The following is a 15,859-nucleotide window of genomic DNA, read 5'->3' on the forward strand; positions in this document are numbered from 1 at the left end:
AGATACATTTGAAGTATTCTACAAATTCATAATTTAAAGAAACAAACAAGACTGCACTTTTTTTTCCTTCCAAAGTTATATCTGTTCTACACTGCTGCTTTGTTACTCCTGAGTTTAGGGAAAGTACCTCCAGCAAAAGTAGAAGCACCAGAAATGCAACAACAGTAGAAATGCAACCAATTCAGCTAAAGAAGGTGCGAACTCCAAACCTTGTTTGATAGGAACTGCTGTATACTTATTTGTAATTACAGTCACTGATTTTAAGAGGATGTGGAATGAGATGACTATATGACATGAAAGATTAAACCGGCAAGGTTAAGGCTGCATGTGTAAGTGCTTGATGGAAGTGACTCTTTGCATGAGTTGCATTCTGCACACTAACGAATAAGCCTTGAAAATAACCATATCACAAACCTCCACACACTTACCTGATTAATGCTTGGCCTTCCTTGCTTTTTCTTCGAGGTAGTATCCAGCCCCCAAAGAGAAGAAAACCTGCTTCTCCGTTTACTGGCAGATCTGGACATGGCCTGTGTCCTTCTCCTCACTCCAGACTCCCCTGTGCGAGCCGCCACCTGTCAATGCCACATGGTTTTAAAATCAAAGGTTGCAGCATCCCACTGCACTGTGGTTTACATAATCTAACAAACTGGAATCTGGTTTGAAAAAAAAGGCAAATACTATGGCAACAATGTGTACTCACAATAGGGACAATGGTGATGCTGCCAGGCTACTTCCTTCTCACTGCAATTTAACTCACTTCTTCCAACATCAAACATCAAAAATCAAAATGGACAGTACCACCCCCCCTTTTTTGGCATTTAATCTGAGATATTTTAAAGCAGCCTAATCATCACAAATCAAAGCCTCAGCACCAGTGAAGGCTTTGGGTTTTTTTCTTCTTTTCTTTTTTCTAACAAGGTTTCAAAGACGGACACATGAAACTTGAGATTTCCAAACTTATCTGTTGCTTCCGAAAAGTCCGGTCTTTCTCTTTGCTCTTTCCTGTGGAAGCACTCTGAGCATCCTAGAACTGACTCATAGCTGCTACAAGGCCAGATAAAAGCTTGCAAATAGGTCAAGGTATTTAAAACCTGCACTTCCTTAACTATAGCAATATTTAAAGGAGTGAGCAAAACACAGGAAGAAAAAAGTGAGCTGAAATGACCCTTTCGATTAGAACAGTTGTTAACTGCTTGGGTACTTGAAAAATAGCCTGTGGCAACCCCTTTGGAGTGCAAAGATATTTGCCTTTACCAAAACCAAATATTTGAGGAGCTTTTCCCAAATGAGAAATCTATGGTAGAAATTAGTACAACATTAGTCAGAAGTGAAGTGTTTAGGCCAAAGTTTAAGCAGACTTCCCATGTGGAGGTGGCCTCAGGAGAGCGAGCTTCTCTCCTGCAAAAAAGGGAGTGGTAGGAGATGTCAGGTATGAACGAGAGTGCAAGGCGAAGCTAGACAGACAGACAGACAGACCCACCCTGCCGACTTGGCTGTACGCTTCCTGGAACACCTTTGTACTGGATTCCCACAGCCGAAACTAGCAAAAAGTGACTGTCATTTGGCAACTCCAGCAGGAACACCCGAATCTCTGAGTGATGCCCCAAGCTACGGAGCTGAGAAACTGGTTGTTTGGGTGCAGCAGATACAAAAACCCATATAAAGACAGGACGAACAGAAGGCTGGCTTGTGTACCCAGGGAACTGTCGCTGTATGAATAATGGTGACTCTCCTTGGGAAACTCAGAGAAATCAAGAAAAATGAGAACTTAAACACTACTGCAAGCATCTCCATTTCCACAGCCTGGACTTGTGAGGTGTTTCTTTGCTGTACCTGGGACATTTGTGCAGAGGCACCTGGGAGACTTAGCACATCCTCTGACTAATGCACTGAGGAACATCTTCAGGAAAGCTAGGGATGCCACAATATCACTATGCAGCACCCAGCTCGAGTCTCAGACTCACTGCACCATCTCCGTGCTATTGAGGGCAAAGGAGGACACGCGAGTTTGCTTAAAGGAGAAGACAGCACGTGTCTTTTCCAACACAACATATTCAAAACATATTTTTTTTCACTTGGCTCTCAAGAGACACCAGCATGAAGAGGCAGACTGTTTTTCAGCCTAATGTTCAGTGCTTTGCTAGATGCAAGAAAATAATCATAAATGCAAATGCCATTTAAAAAAAATATAAATCCACCAGCAATTATCAGGATGATGACGCTAATCTTTTCATATATGAAAGAATAAAAACGCCCCTGACTGAATTACAGCTCCGGATTCAATTGAAGGGTACAGCTGACATCTACAAGACAGCAGTGGAGCTCAGCTATTTCTGTGAAGCTCCATGAGTCCAAGCTGAAACTACAGGAACTTGATTTAAATACATTAAAAAACCACCACTTTGCAGTACATTGCCCTGTATTTTTAAGAGCTGGTTTGTTACATTATTTAAATTTAAACAACCATTTAAAACATTATTTGCCACACCATAAGTAGCAGAGAAGAACATTTCCCCTCCCTGGTGGAGCATCAGGTGTTGATCACTGGAGACCGGATATTAGACTAATTGGTCAGTAGTTTCATCCTTATGGTAGAAGGAAGCCATGCCCACGAAGGTCTAAGCCAACACATGCTGAGGGCCTCGGAAAGACTCCCATTGACTTCACAGGACTTTTGGATCAAGCCCATGTACACGGACATTAGAGATGAGCCTGGTCTTGTAACAGGAAGATCTGTTTATAGAAAGCATGCTTATAGTGCAGGTCTGGAAATTCAAAATCACATGTTTAGGAGAAACATGGTTCTTCCACTTCCACAGGGCCATGGCTTGCAAGCATCTCCTTTTTAATCCATATCCAGGACACACACCCTTCTCAGGAAGCAGAATATTCTGCACACTAAGGTAAGGGCTCACCCTCCAGGCACAGACTGCTGTTTGTTAACGTGATCTATGCATTGGACACGTGAAGCAATTTGCAGGTTGGCAAACATGACCCCTGGCCTCTGTTCAAACTTACCAGTGCATGAAACGATGAGACTGAAAAGATTCCAAGACGGCCCATCGCAACTTTCGTTGGACGGCTGGCAAAAGCAAGCAATCTTTTAGGGTTTGGGAGCTCCCCTCCTTGGAGACTAGCCAAGTAACAGCGGTACCGAAATAGGTCCATCTGGAACTGTTCAAGATTTTGTTCCCAAACGAAGATCTGTGTACAGCGAAGATTGAGGAGGAAGACACATGAGAAGAGAGGGTGAGAGGAGGAAGAACAGGGTGGTAAATACCTTGAAAAAATTCTACTGTTCCCAGTAACACACCTTTTTCACCAATGCTGATCTCACTCAAGAAACCTCGATTCCCATTCTTTCCCATTCTCCCCTACCCTCCCAACCCCGAAAAGGATACAAATAACAAAAAGTTTTCATCTGATGGAAAACAACTTTTTTTACGCTCATGGTAGAAGTCTTCTCCTGGGACAACTGCTCCTTTGATACAATGCTAATTAATAGAAATAAAATTTCATTTTTAATTTTCTTTATATTCCAGGATTGTTTTCTGAGCAGTCCCTTAAGAGGCTTCTTTCATGTATCGAGGGCATCCAAGAAACAAGAAGACCAAACCCCACAAAATTCCACATACAGAGCACCCCGAATCAGCAGCTGCAACAGCAGTGTTGCTGTAATCATCAATGGAGCTCGCCATACTTGGAAAAGTGTAGTACACTGGGGATAATTAATCTTATCAGCAGAAGAGCACTATAATCAGCCTATGTAAGGACTTATTTAAATAATTCAAATTGCTGATAGGAAACAGTTTCAAAGCGTTTAGAAAAACTCAGTTACATAAAGAGAGAGACTGCTCTGCCCTCTCACTGGGATTGACAGTCTTTGAGTGAAGTCCTTTCAACTGAGGCGAGCATCTCCCCCCCTCTCTCCTCCCTTCTCACAGGCTTCCAGGGGTATGAAATCTCTTTAGTTTAGCACATTAGGGCCCCGGCCGCTCCCTATGGTTTGCATTACAGGCCTGTTTGGCAGCCACGGTAAAAGAGATACAAACTAATGAAGCAGGAGCCATATGTTAGTTTCCTAAAATAAGGTGCCACTGTGAGCGGGAGAGACATCTGCTCTAGGCTCTCTGCTTCTGAAATGCAACTATGTTGTTCACTTGAAGTCAGAAGGAGCGGTCCCGAGGGGCAGCCAGGGCTGCAGCCATGAGGTCAAGGCAGGCCCTTGTATCAAGCAGAAACCAGGGATGGCTTCTGCATCCCATTTGCCGTCAGAAGAACCAGCCTCTTCCATGATTAAGACAACAGCAACAGCAGCATTTGTCAGTCTGTGACCAGCTCTTCCCTAAGGCATCCTGCTGCTGTGGCCTGGTAGCCTCTTCACTCCCCTACAACCCTCACTCAACCTCTGAGTGGCTAGCCAAATCCCTTGCGTGGAGGCCAGGAGAAGACAGCCCATCCTGTACCTTAGTGCATGTTGTTTAGACAAACAGTGCAACTAGGGCACCCAGCCAACACACATCCTGCCTGCTCTGGGGAGCTCTGCCAGCGCACACACATGGCACAGTGGGAGCAGACAGAGGTACTGCTAATCTGAAGAAGGCCTTAAATATTTGCTAGGGGATTATTTCACAGAAGCAAGCAAGATTACTTGATCCAGTATGGTCTTCTTCTTCTTGGAGTCCGTTACTGAGGACAGCTGCATTTCACCCATTTTCTTCATCTTCTCATCCATATCAATCTTCTGCTCCAGCTTTTTTATTTCTGTTTTCAGGAGCTTGACAGTGTCCTCTTTGTGATGCTGCCTTGCCACAGCAGTTGCACAAGCTGAATGGATTGCCGTGATCCAGTTCTCCAGTTCGGTCTGGCTAGAAGTCTGAAGAGAGGGAAAGAGGGGGAAAAGAAGTCAGGATCCTCTTTAAAATTGATTGGAGATTAACAAATGCAATTCCAAGGAGTTTCCTTTCCCTTTGATCTTAAGATTCAAAGCCTTAAATCCACTTATGAGAGAAGCAATAAAACCCCCATCATTCTTAGGCAGGCCATTTTTAACTCAGCACTAGGCGTTCAGCACTTAGAATTACTCCTATATCTGTGCTTTGCAGCTGTACAGTGTTTCCCAGCAAGGTCTCAGGAATTGCCTTCCTTGTTCAATGCAATGCTGCCATAATTTGTAGCTCAACATTTAATAATGTTTCCTAAACTCCCAGTTCCTTAAGGCAGGGAATGCACTAGCCTCTGTGCCCTTCACAGTATGGAGAGCTTTTCTGGCATGCAACAGCTAGTGATAAATTAATGGCATAAAATGAGACCATGATATCTATGCGTAGCTTTATTACAGTGCATAGACAAACAAGTTTTCCTTTTCTGAACATCTCAAAGCACTCTGAATACAACCCTGTTATCATTAAAGGCAGGCTCATTGTGATTTTTACAGCTCTGGTACTGTCCTTTCCCACTCATGGGCATAACAGCCCGGGAAAAGGGAACACTTCCCCTCTCTGGAGGTATCCAAGGACAGGTTGGATGAGGCTTTGAGCAACAGGTATCCCTGCCTATAGCAGGGGGGTTGAAACTAGATGATCTTTAAGGTCCTTTCCAACCCAAACCATTCTATGATTCTATGAGATATTAGGCTGGGGCATGGGACACCAGTATATTTTTCTGGAAGAACACTATTCTGATTAGAGGTTTTTGACACAGAGAGAACATTTTAAAGCGTTCCTTTTCCAAACTTTCAAAATAAAAAGTAAATCTTCTTAGCCTTCTCACTAAAATTCATTCCTTTTTACAGTAGATTGTAGAACAAAATTTACAGCCAACTCAGAGTTGCAGCGGAGTTTCTCTGAGTGTCAGCCTTTAGCAGTAATCACACTGGTATTTGGCTCATGGCTGAAAAAGTAGTAAGGGGCCAAACCACCTTGTTCTAATTAAACTTTCTGATGGTACCTGATCTATTAATAGACAAGCACAGTATGACTTCTCCAGTTGCTAGCACAGATGAAGAAGGTCATCCTCACCGCTCTCCTGGCTGTCACAACTAACAGCAAAGGATGTGGCTTACTGAAGCCAAGGAGAGATTCTCACAGAAGCCCGACTCTGGAAATCATGTATGCACAGGCTGGACTTCAAACTGATGCTCCCAAAACTCCTGTGGTACTGAAGGATGTAAAACACACATGTCCCAGAAAGACATCGCTTTCCTTAGCTCAAGTGAGAAGTCCTAAGCAGAAAATAGGGTCTACACCAGAAAGACCGATCTCTTACTCCCAACTTTCTTGTCTACAGCTGGCACCATACAAAGCATACTGCTTAAAGTAGTCAGTCTCCCTGCCCGGGTAATAATATTAACAAACTCTCATTCACAGATAGGGGCTTACAATGTCTTATTGCCACTGCTGAAGGCATGTTGAGCCCCCCTTGCTGAGGAATTTCTGCTGAAAATAAGGAAATTATTTGCAGAATGGGAGACACTTTGCCTACAGTTAGATGGTGAAACCTAGCCCCCAGTAGAGAAGAGAGTACCACTGGACTTATAATGAGATGGTATGTTTTGATAATTCCTAGCAAAGTTGTAACAGCAAGAGGTCATATTTTTATCTTAATCACTTTTAAAATATTATCTATATAACATTAGATTCAGTTTTCTTTTTGGTTTCCTGGGCAGAGGGAGGGAAAAAAAATAATCTGGAATGGATTTTAGGAGCTGAAGACTCTTCTGGTAGATGAGTAGGCAAGGGGAATCACTCCGCTTCTCAGCGGAAAGGACCACATAAACAAGCTGCAAACATCTGATACATAAGTACGTGGTGTCACAAGTTGCTCTGAGCTCCTGGAAAATGCATGTGACATCTGCAAGTAATGGATTTGTGTAGGCACGATAAGAACTGACTGAGCAAGCAATCATCGTGTAGGAGGTATGTGATGTCTCTAGGTGCAAAGCAGTGGGAAGGCCTGTTACAAGATGTCCAATATCTGTACGCATTACAAAGCAACCCTGTTTTTCTCCTGAAGTACACGGACTCCATAGGACAGAAATAATCTTCTGCAGGTCTCTGTTTTCTTCTCATCAAAACCGCTACTACAGCACTGTGTTATGTGTGGACGGACGTGTATGACATGAGCAGTTAAGTAACGCTGCTGAACAGCCAGCCGTACACGTGCGTTGGCTGCTCTGAGCACAGCAGAGCAAGTCCTACAGCACAGTCACTTGCCCATTACTTCCACCACTGCAGCTGGTCTCCTTCCCTTCTTCCCAAATCCATCCCTTCTTTCTCTTCTGCTTCACTAGAGATGCATGGGTTCTATGGCAGAAGGGACACATCAAGGAAGAATTTCGGCAAGGCAATATAAATGATGGTTTTTCAGTTGAAAAGGCTCATTTTTGCTTTTTCCCACAAAGTAACATGAAAATCTACCCATGGCATAATGACACAGGGCTCTTACTGAATAAGACCTTGTTTTGCCACAAAAGAAATGTACCTTTTCAGTACTTAGCATCCACCGGCATCAATTTTATGAGAATGAAGGTTTTTCCTTAGAAAACTGCATGGAAAAGATTTTACAGCTCATATCAGTAGATCAAGAGGAGGTGGTGCTCCACAACCTTTCAAGCACACGCCGAGACCATAAGCACCACACTTACCCCCTGGATGAAGCTCTCCAGGTGGCAAAATACATGTACCCTGCCCAGGAAAGGCATGAAGTAGAAAGGGGCAGTGCAGTATTACACTATGAGCTGAGGAAAAATCAGACTGAGGTGGCAGAGAAGCTAGTCTGCAAAAAAACAATTTTTTTTTTTTCAGTATGCAATCAGATACTCAGTTTCTTCAAGATGTAAGCCAGCACCACTTCCTTTGAGACAGTAAGGCTTTTTTATTTTGCACTGGTTTAAGAATCTAGCCCCTTGTTTAGGACAGCTGCAAGGACCTGCAAGACTGTACAGTTTTAAAGACTTGCTCTGGAGTATAGGGGAGTGATGATATGGGAGCACATCCTACCACAGAATAGCTTTTGATTTAAGAAGGCAAGAAACTCTGAACTGTCACTGGAAAGGGAAATAAACAAGGGATTCCTCCAGTGAAGAAAACTGAATCAAAAGAGGAGGAAAGGGCACCACCTCAGCACAGGCTGGCTCACACCTTGATTAGCGACAACTTGCAATAAGAAAGTGGAATGACAACCTACAAATCACTCAGGGAAGCAGCAGTTACCAAAATACAGAAATCTTTTTCAGTGAAACACATCAACTGATGTATGGTCTTTGATGTAAGTACTGGATTTTTTTTTAAACATACTGTGAAATTCAGACATTTCTATTTTCTGATTAAAAAATTAAACATGCACTTCAAGTCTCCCCTCAGGCAACAGTCAGGTGTTGAAGGGGCAACTGAATTCTGCAGCACCACTGGGACAGCACCTGGAGGTCCAAGTACCCCCTTGCACTTCAAACTCCTCTTGGTCTTGTAAACGCCTTGAGTCTCTTCACAAGGTCCCATCTTTGATTCCTGTCTCTTACAAGATGCAGATAGTGTTACAGCACATTTAATGCACTACTGTATGTTCTATGGTAACTGGCCTGGTCTATCTGTTAGAAGCATGCTGTCAAACCATGCAAAATTCCCAGTTTTTACAGAGATGTAAGAATGTTTCTTCATTTTTACTTTGTACCAACCACCTACACCTAATATATTGTGTCCTTCCTCCAGTGCTGCCAGAGGAAAATCTCAAACATACCGGAGTCAGCAGGATTTTTTCACTGATTTCAACCAGAGCTAAGATTTCCTCCTTGGTTGAAGACAGAAAAAGAGGACAACTTTGTAAAACCCTCGAACTGGACCAACCTGAAAGAGGAAAGCGTCCCCAAGGGAGTTGCTGAGACAGAAGACAAAGTCCTTCTTGGGGTGTTCAGGCACCGCTTGCACTATGCTGTTTTCCACCCAGACAGCATGCTTTGGGATGCTGTTGTGGTCAATGCCAGATCTGCCATCAGTCTCATAAAAAAACAACGTGCATCCTAAAAGAAACAATTTTATATTAGCAAGCAACACAGTTAAACGCAATAGCTGTCCTGCATCTATTCAGTGCTAATGCTTGGGACTATAAATCATCAATAAAGCTGTCACAGGGATAAGAGAGGATTTGCCAGGGCCTGTTCAGGTTTTCAGCCCCGCAGTGGAGAGCACCAGCAATGGTCCAGTTTTCAGCCCAACAAAGTGGTGATTTCCACACCACGTGGCACACCACAAGCTGTATGGTACATCAAGCCATGCCCCAGCAGGCCATTTTCTTTGCCCTAAATAGAGCCACAGACACAAGCCAACAAAGTCACAGGCAGTAAAATACAGCCCCAGATGAGAAACATCATTACAAATCCAAAGTGGGGGCCCTCTGTGGCCACCCTGTCCCATCAAAGGGACCAAAAGGAAGACACAGGTGTGAGAGCATGTCTCCCCTGGCAATGCCGGAGAGTTACGAACTGGCCCCGCCGAGCAGACAGGTCCCCAGGCAAACCTCCACTGCCCTGCCTCAGCCTCCTGCAGCTGCTAGCTGCTACAGTCCCTGCAAGGCAAAGATCAAGCAATTTAATTACTGGATGCAGATGAGTAACTGGAAGAAAAATGAACTGGAATGAGCTGTTCTCGCTGAAAGACTGACGTACAAAAAAACCCAACAAACAAACAAAAAGCATAAACCCAATCCTTATTCCACTATAACATTTCAGCTCTGACTCACAGCGATACGACAAAAATCAAAAAGGCATTTTAGCTGGGACAGCAAACTACCTGCTTGGTTTTACAAAATAATCTTTACAGTTCTCTGGGAGGGGGAAAAAAGGTATAGGAAGTCTGTAATTTAGGAGACTCCAAAACAAGGGTCTCCTTCTCTCCCACCTTTCCCATTATCTACAGCTGTTTTAAACTAAAACTGGCACGCTGTTTCTCTGCCACTGGAACCAGCCCTCTCCGTGCAAAGGGATGCCCTGTTACCCAGCCTCTCAGAAAACTATTTGCAGCCAAACAATAGCAGCTGTTAACTTCAAAGCCTCGTTTAAACACTAACATTATTAAGGCACAGCAATCTAAGGAGCAAACACTCCACTTGAGTCAAAGCACTTCAAAATAACATTGCCTCTGTGCTCATCCTTCCCCTTTTTCCTCCCAGATGGCCCTTTGTTTGCCTGCTCCTCACAGCAAGACCTTCCTGCCACAGGGCACCCCTCACAGGAGATTAGGGCTCCCCGCTGTCCCTGATCCCTCCCTCTCTCCTCTTTCATTTCCCCACTCTCTCTAACCATCCCAAGGAATGGCTGGCACCTAACTTTGCTATTGGTTTTAAAATAGCGCTGCAAATGTAAAAAAAAAAAAAAAAAAGTGCTCTAAAAAAAGCACTCTGTGGGGAGGACAGGGCTTTAACTGTACTGAGCTTTTTGGTGATCCCACCTACAGCAGGAGACATGGCTCTGCCTCCCCTGGCTCACAGACAAGGCCGGTCACAGCAGAGGAGAGCGACACCAGTCCCAAAACCCTGCAAGCGTTGCTTCCTGTTTTACTGCTAATGCAACCGCATGAAGATTAATTAGAGGTCGCTTTAGGAGGCCAGCTCCTGAGTTTCGCTGCTCCGTTAACAGTTTTGTGCATTTAGAAGAACTCAGACCCCAAACAGTGCTGGAGCACGCTCCTAAGCGGGAACTGCAAAAATTCATAAAGAAAAGGGTCTGTGGCCCAGGCAGCTGAGGAGGCCGGCAGGGCAGCCGGGTGCCAAGGCCTGCCCACCGCAAGATGGGTGACACAGCCAGAACCAACATCTCCCAAGTCACAAGCCAGCCTCGATGACCAAACCATGGCTTCCTGTCCACACCATGGATGTGTTGCAACTCACTGGGTGTTTATACTCATGAAGCATATCTCAGAGAAGGAAAGGCCAATGCACACAAAGACAGTTTGAACACATGTCGGTCTCATCACTAGCAAACTCCCATTGTCACATGCCTGTGACTGCACACAGGTATTTAGTTTGTCGGCAAGCTATAGACATGCTTCTTAAAGGAAACACCCAGTGCTCGGAGAAGCCACCCTAGGTGCTGCCAGCAGGACCCAAAGCAGGGTCTGAACCTCACTTCAGTGCACCACAGTCATGTGTCTTGGACTACATGCATGCCATAATGTGAGCACATCAACAGCCATTAAATAAAACCCCCCTCTGAACAGCATCAGGACCACTTCCTCACACTTGATGCTAATTATACTGAAGTTCACAGCAGCTTTTGTTAAGAGTCCAGGCTACTGGTTTCTTCATCTGCAGCAATACACAACCCACAGGACACCACGGACACGCATCTGGATAAACCCTTGCAGGCTTGCTCTGTACCTTTCAGGGAAACCCAATAGTGCTTCCATTTCCTGCGCGTGGCCGACTCCACTTTCTTGTTCTTTTTGTGCACCAGGAAGTTTTTCACTGCTAGAGCACCAGCTTTCCGTACTGTGCCCTGGGCAGCCGTCAGGAGGATGTCGGACTGCCCAGGGGAGCTGAGGGTGCCACTGCTCTGTTCGTCACTGAGGGCAGAGCCGGCCTCCTCCAGGTTCTCGCTGTTGGTGGTGCTCATCTCCAGCTCCCGGCGGAAGTTCTCGTACACCCCTTGGCGAAGCCCATCGCCTGTCGAGCTGCTCCCACTGTCGCTGCCGATGAAAGCCCGACTGGCCGTCGGGGAGTAACTCGAGTTGGTGGCATTGGAGCGTCTAGAAAGGAGGTCAGTGTCGGTGGCTGCTCCCTCGATCCCACTGTCGGTGAACTCACTCCCCTCGCCCGCGTTGACATCCTAGTTGCAAGAGAGACACAGTGTGAGATGAAGAGCCTGGCCAAGCCTGGCCTTCTGGAGACACCAACAGAACCTGAAATGCCTAAGTGGCACATTTTTTTACATCCCCATTTTGGCTGGCACTGGAAATCCCTTGTCTCTTTTTCTTCTGAAGACAAACAACTGGAAGAAAAGGTGGGCTAGGGAGAACTTCCAGCACAGTTTAGGAAAGACCACTCACATACGCACAATTTCAAGTGGTACCTCTACAGCCTTAGCATTTTGGAATATAAGACGCAGCATCATCTGTTTACATTGAGCTAAGTTAACAGTGCTAAAGGTTTTGCAAAAGGAGAACATATGGTAGCAAAAACTGGCAGTGTCAAGAAAAGCAGCAATCAACCTACGCATTTTGAGAAGAAAACATTGATATTGTACATTCACACCTACAGCTGAAGATACATTTTAGACATCCCAAGATTGTAATTTGCAAATTATGTAACTAAAAAGGTACTTTTTTTTCTCCTAAGAAGTTAATGTATTTGAGATTATTTCTGTTTTGTGTCACTCCTACATCACAAATCTTAACGATGGGCCACGTGATATCCCCTGCCAAATCCCACGGTGATAGACCCTGCCAAAATACCACAACAGAAGACTCTTCCTAGTCCCCAAGAACTTGCAGTTGAAGGATTAGAAGAGACAAGAATATGGCTGGCTTGAGCAAGACAGGAAACAACACGACTGAAATCAGGTTTTGAAGGTTTAGTGGCTCTGTCTGCCCCCTGTGACAAGGCTAGTGCCCAAAGCAGACTACCCACTAGCATCTCAGCATCCAAAGGCATCTGTGGCAGTTTTCAAAAGAGGACAAATAAAGGCCAAGCCCTGTAAGCGGAGACAAATATCTTATGCTAGATACTCAGGAGAAGAGGGAGCCAGGGAATGAGGTGCAAAGAGGTGATAAATATGACCAAAACAACAGAAATTTCAGCCTCTAACTCTCCCACAAGAACAGCTGGTGCTTGATTTACAAGTTTTTAAAAAAATGAGGAGTCTTGAGAAGTGGCAGAATGCAGTCTTTATTTTGAGAGAAAACAAGCTTCTAGCTGTTGGTTCAAGCACCAGTTTTCTACGTATTCAAGAGCAGCTCTGCGGAAATTGAGAACCCCTCCACCAAGCTCTGTTTGAAACCTTCCTCCTGTGGAGCAAGAGCTGGATGAGGAAACCTTAGGGGGAGGGGAGGGGTGTTGCTGAATCTGACTAACTTTTAAAACACTAATTTGTAACGGATGGGCTCATTCTTTATAAACGCTACCTCTCAAGGGAGATTTGGAGTCCAGCTGGAAGAATAAGTGCTTCCTTCCCTCCTCAATGAGCACAGTTATCCTAGTCAGTCTGGTTATTTAATGCAACACATAGTGATAGACAAGGTGCTTTGGACAGGCCAATATTCCTCTACTCCCACTGCTTGTGAATGAGCTGAGAAGGGCTTCCTGTAAGCGCAGTCATCTACCCATACAGAGCAGTTTTCACAACCACACATTTTTTCCTGCTGTTCCAATACACTTGTTTTTTGGAAGCTAATTATCTTCCCATCTCTTGCAGCACACGGAAGGAATATCTGGAGAGGGGAAACGGTGCTGCTCAGAAACCGGTGTTTACAAAACACTGCCACAAGCGAGATTTTGCACTCCATCATGAAAAGCTGGATGGTGCAACTTCTGATGACAGCACTCCATCTGAGACCCCATGCGTCAGGGAGCCAGGCCTGGCACAGCCGCTCGATGCGCACACGCCCAAGGCACTGCCTCTCTGCCAACACAAGCTACACTGGCATCAAATCGGAGCACCAATGAACTGAACCAGATTCCCCATGTTCACTGGGATATTTATTCCCATAGGATGACTGGGGTTTGCATTAGTTTTCTGGGGCCTTCTTCCTCCATAATTATTTTAAATGGAAAAAGTGTGTCACTCGTATAGCATAAACAAATCTGCATTCTGCAGTGAACATTACATAATGGTGGCAACAGAAATTATTTGAGGCTTTGAGATTTTTATTTTAGGTTAATAATTCAATAAATATACAATCTCTCTTGTAATTATTTGCTTCATGCAATACAAAAAGTATACTCAGTTCCAAAATTTTAGCTGATGTAACTTTTCAGAAGCATATCTCATGCTTTAACTAGAATTAGTCGGTTTAAAAAAATATAGAGCTACTAAAACAGACCACCAACTTGAGGGAGACAGGATTTGTAATTTTGCCAGCCAGTGCATACACAAAACATTCGTGGCGCTTTTTAGCAGATGGAGTATTTTTCAAAAACCGAAGTGCACCCAGAGATGTTCAAGCACAGCGCTGCAATGCAGGCTCTCAAGGTTCCTCGTGCCCAGTGTGACACAGCCGCCGTCTTGTGTAACCTTGATGAGACAGCATTAATTGCCTCAGTTTCCCCATCCATAAATGGGGATTACACTCAGTAACTGATACATGGGCAAAACACCTTACTATTTATAAAACAACGAAAGGATGGAAAACTCAGAGTGAACGTTACATACACTCGTGAGCTTAAATTGTAGCACATTCTGCAAACATCTTTATAATCTTTACCATAATGCCAATGATAGCCTGTATGGGTCAAAAGATCTTTTCAGCATAATGCTGCAGCCCTGCCCCTAACCTCCCTCTGCTCCCTGCACTCTCTTTTCCTCTCTTAAATATCCCATATCAAAGACTTTTTGCCAACTGATGCAAGCCCTTTGGTAGGAGGAGGGTCTGAGCATACAAAGGTCAGAACGGTTCAAAACCTACAGTCTGCTAATATTGTTCCCGCTCATGGATTATGAAACGTAGAATTATGAAACGTAGCACTGAGTGAGCTTTCAGAAGTCTACTGTATGAGAAGATAGGTCTCGGGGTTAGTAGGATTAAGAGCATTCATTGCACAGGTCTCTGACTTCCGAGTTCCTGCTACAGTGTCAGCTCATTCTCATCAGAGGGTATGAAAAGCTCTCAAGAAGCAGCTGGCATCTGCTCTGGCCATCTCACAGTGCTATAATCCACACACTGAAGAGCATTCAATTAAGATTTCAGCAAAAAGTACAGAGGTTTTACTGCAGTGCTTCTGCAGAAATGTGCCAAGGCCAAAGGGGTAACACTCCCAAGCCAAGCAAGAAACCATAGCAGGGTTTGATGAACACATCATTGGGGGCACAGAAATACTCCTGCAAATTTTCAAATGAGGAAGCTGAAAATTAAGCATCCCAACTCACACCGTGAGCAGCATGGCTCTCCACTGATGAGATCGATGTGGATGCACAAGCCCCTAGCCTTTGCGTCCAGCTTCAGAGTGCTGACATGGTTGGCACAGGCTACTGCCCAGAAGCAAGGCGAACACTGCATAACCTTGATGACAGCTATTTAAAAATTACTAACATTTCCTACTCAGGTTCTCAAAGAGCCTCATGAGTGACAGCAACACCTCTCTCCTCCGAGGAAGACATACTACCATCCCAGGTCCATGACAGGATGCACCACAGAGGCTTGCTAATGAAACATGCATTTCACTCCTCAGCAGATGGAGTTCCCAGGCAAAGGTTCTTGAGGCCAAGAGTGAACTACAGACATGGCTCAGCCTTCACCCCTCTGACTCCTCCTCAGCATCCCTGTGGCTCTCCACCAGGGCACATTGCAGGAGCTTGGAGACAGCTGAAGACAGCAGAATGCACATTTCTGAAGCCCATGGTTTTGGACATTATGCACACATTATAACAAATCACCAGCCCAATACTCTGGATTTGTAATTGCTATCATCAAGGGGCTCTGTTTTATTTCACTGGATAAAAACCCCAAAAGTTTCATTCAGCTCTGTGTAAGATTCAGGACAGTGCACCTGATATTTTGTACCTCACCAGAGATCTTGTGGTTTGTATTTTCAGGCTGGCAAACAGCTGTCTCCACACACAGGAATATTTTTGCCTGGAAAGACCATCCCAGGAACCAAATGCAAGACTGGAACTAAAATCTGTGCTGCCCCACTTAGCCCTCCCACTGGT

The 15,859-nt window shown here is 44.7% G+C and overlaps 1 protein-coding gene across 7 annotated transcripts in view; it reads right to left on the reverse strand.

Annotated features, from left to right (window-relative positions):
* Positions 1-15,859, reverse strand: part of TIAM1 (TIAM Rac1 associated GEF 1) — a 189,374-nt gene that overhangs the window by 56,000 nt on the left and 117,515 nt on the right. For all 7 annotated transcript variants that reach the window (XR_012627473.1, XM_074858166.1, XM_074858168.1 and 4 more), the window contains 5 exons: positions 11,374-11,821; positions 8,847-9,019; positions 4,655-4,879; positions 3,022-3,207; positions 429-575 (listed from right to left, as the gene is read on the reverse strand). Coding sequence is in view for 6 of the 7 variants with exons in the window: in XM_074858166.1 (XP_074714267.1) it covers positions 429-575; positions 3,022-3,207; positions 4,655-4,879; positions 8,847-9,019; positions 11,374-11,821 (1,179 nt within the window). In the remaining variant the exon portion in view is untranslated. The remainder of the gene's footprint in view (positions 1-428; positions 576-3,021; positions 3,208-4,654; positions 4,880-8,846; positions 9,020-11,373; positions 11,822-15,859) is intronic.

This window comes from Strix uralensis, chromosome 2 (assembly GCF_047716275.1).
Source record: "Strix uralensis isolate ZFMK-TIS-50842 chromosome 2, bStrUra1, whole genome shotgun sequence".
In the NCBI taxonomy this organism is placed as follows: Eukaryota; Metazoa; Chordata; class Aves; order Strigiformes; family Strigidae; genus Strix; species Strix uralensis.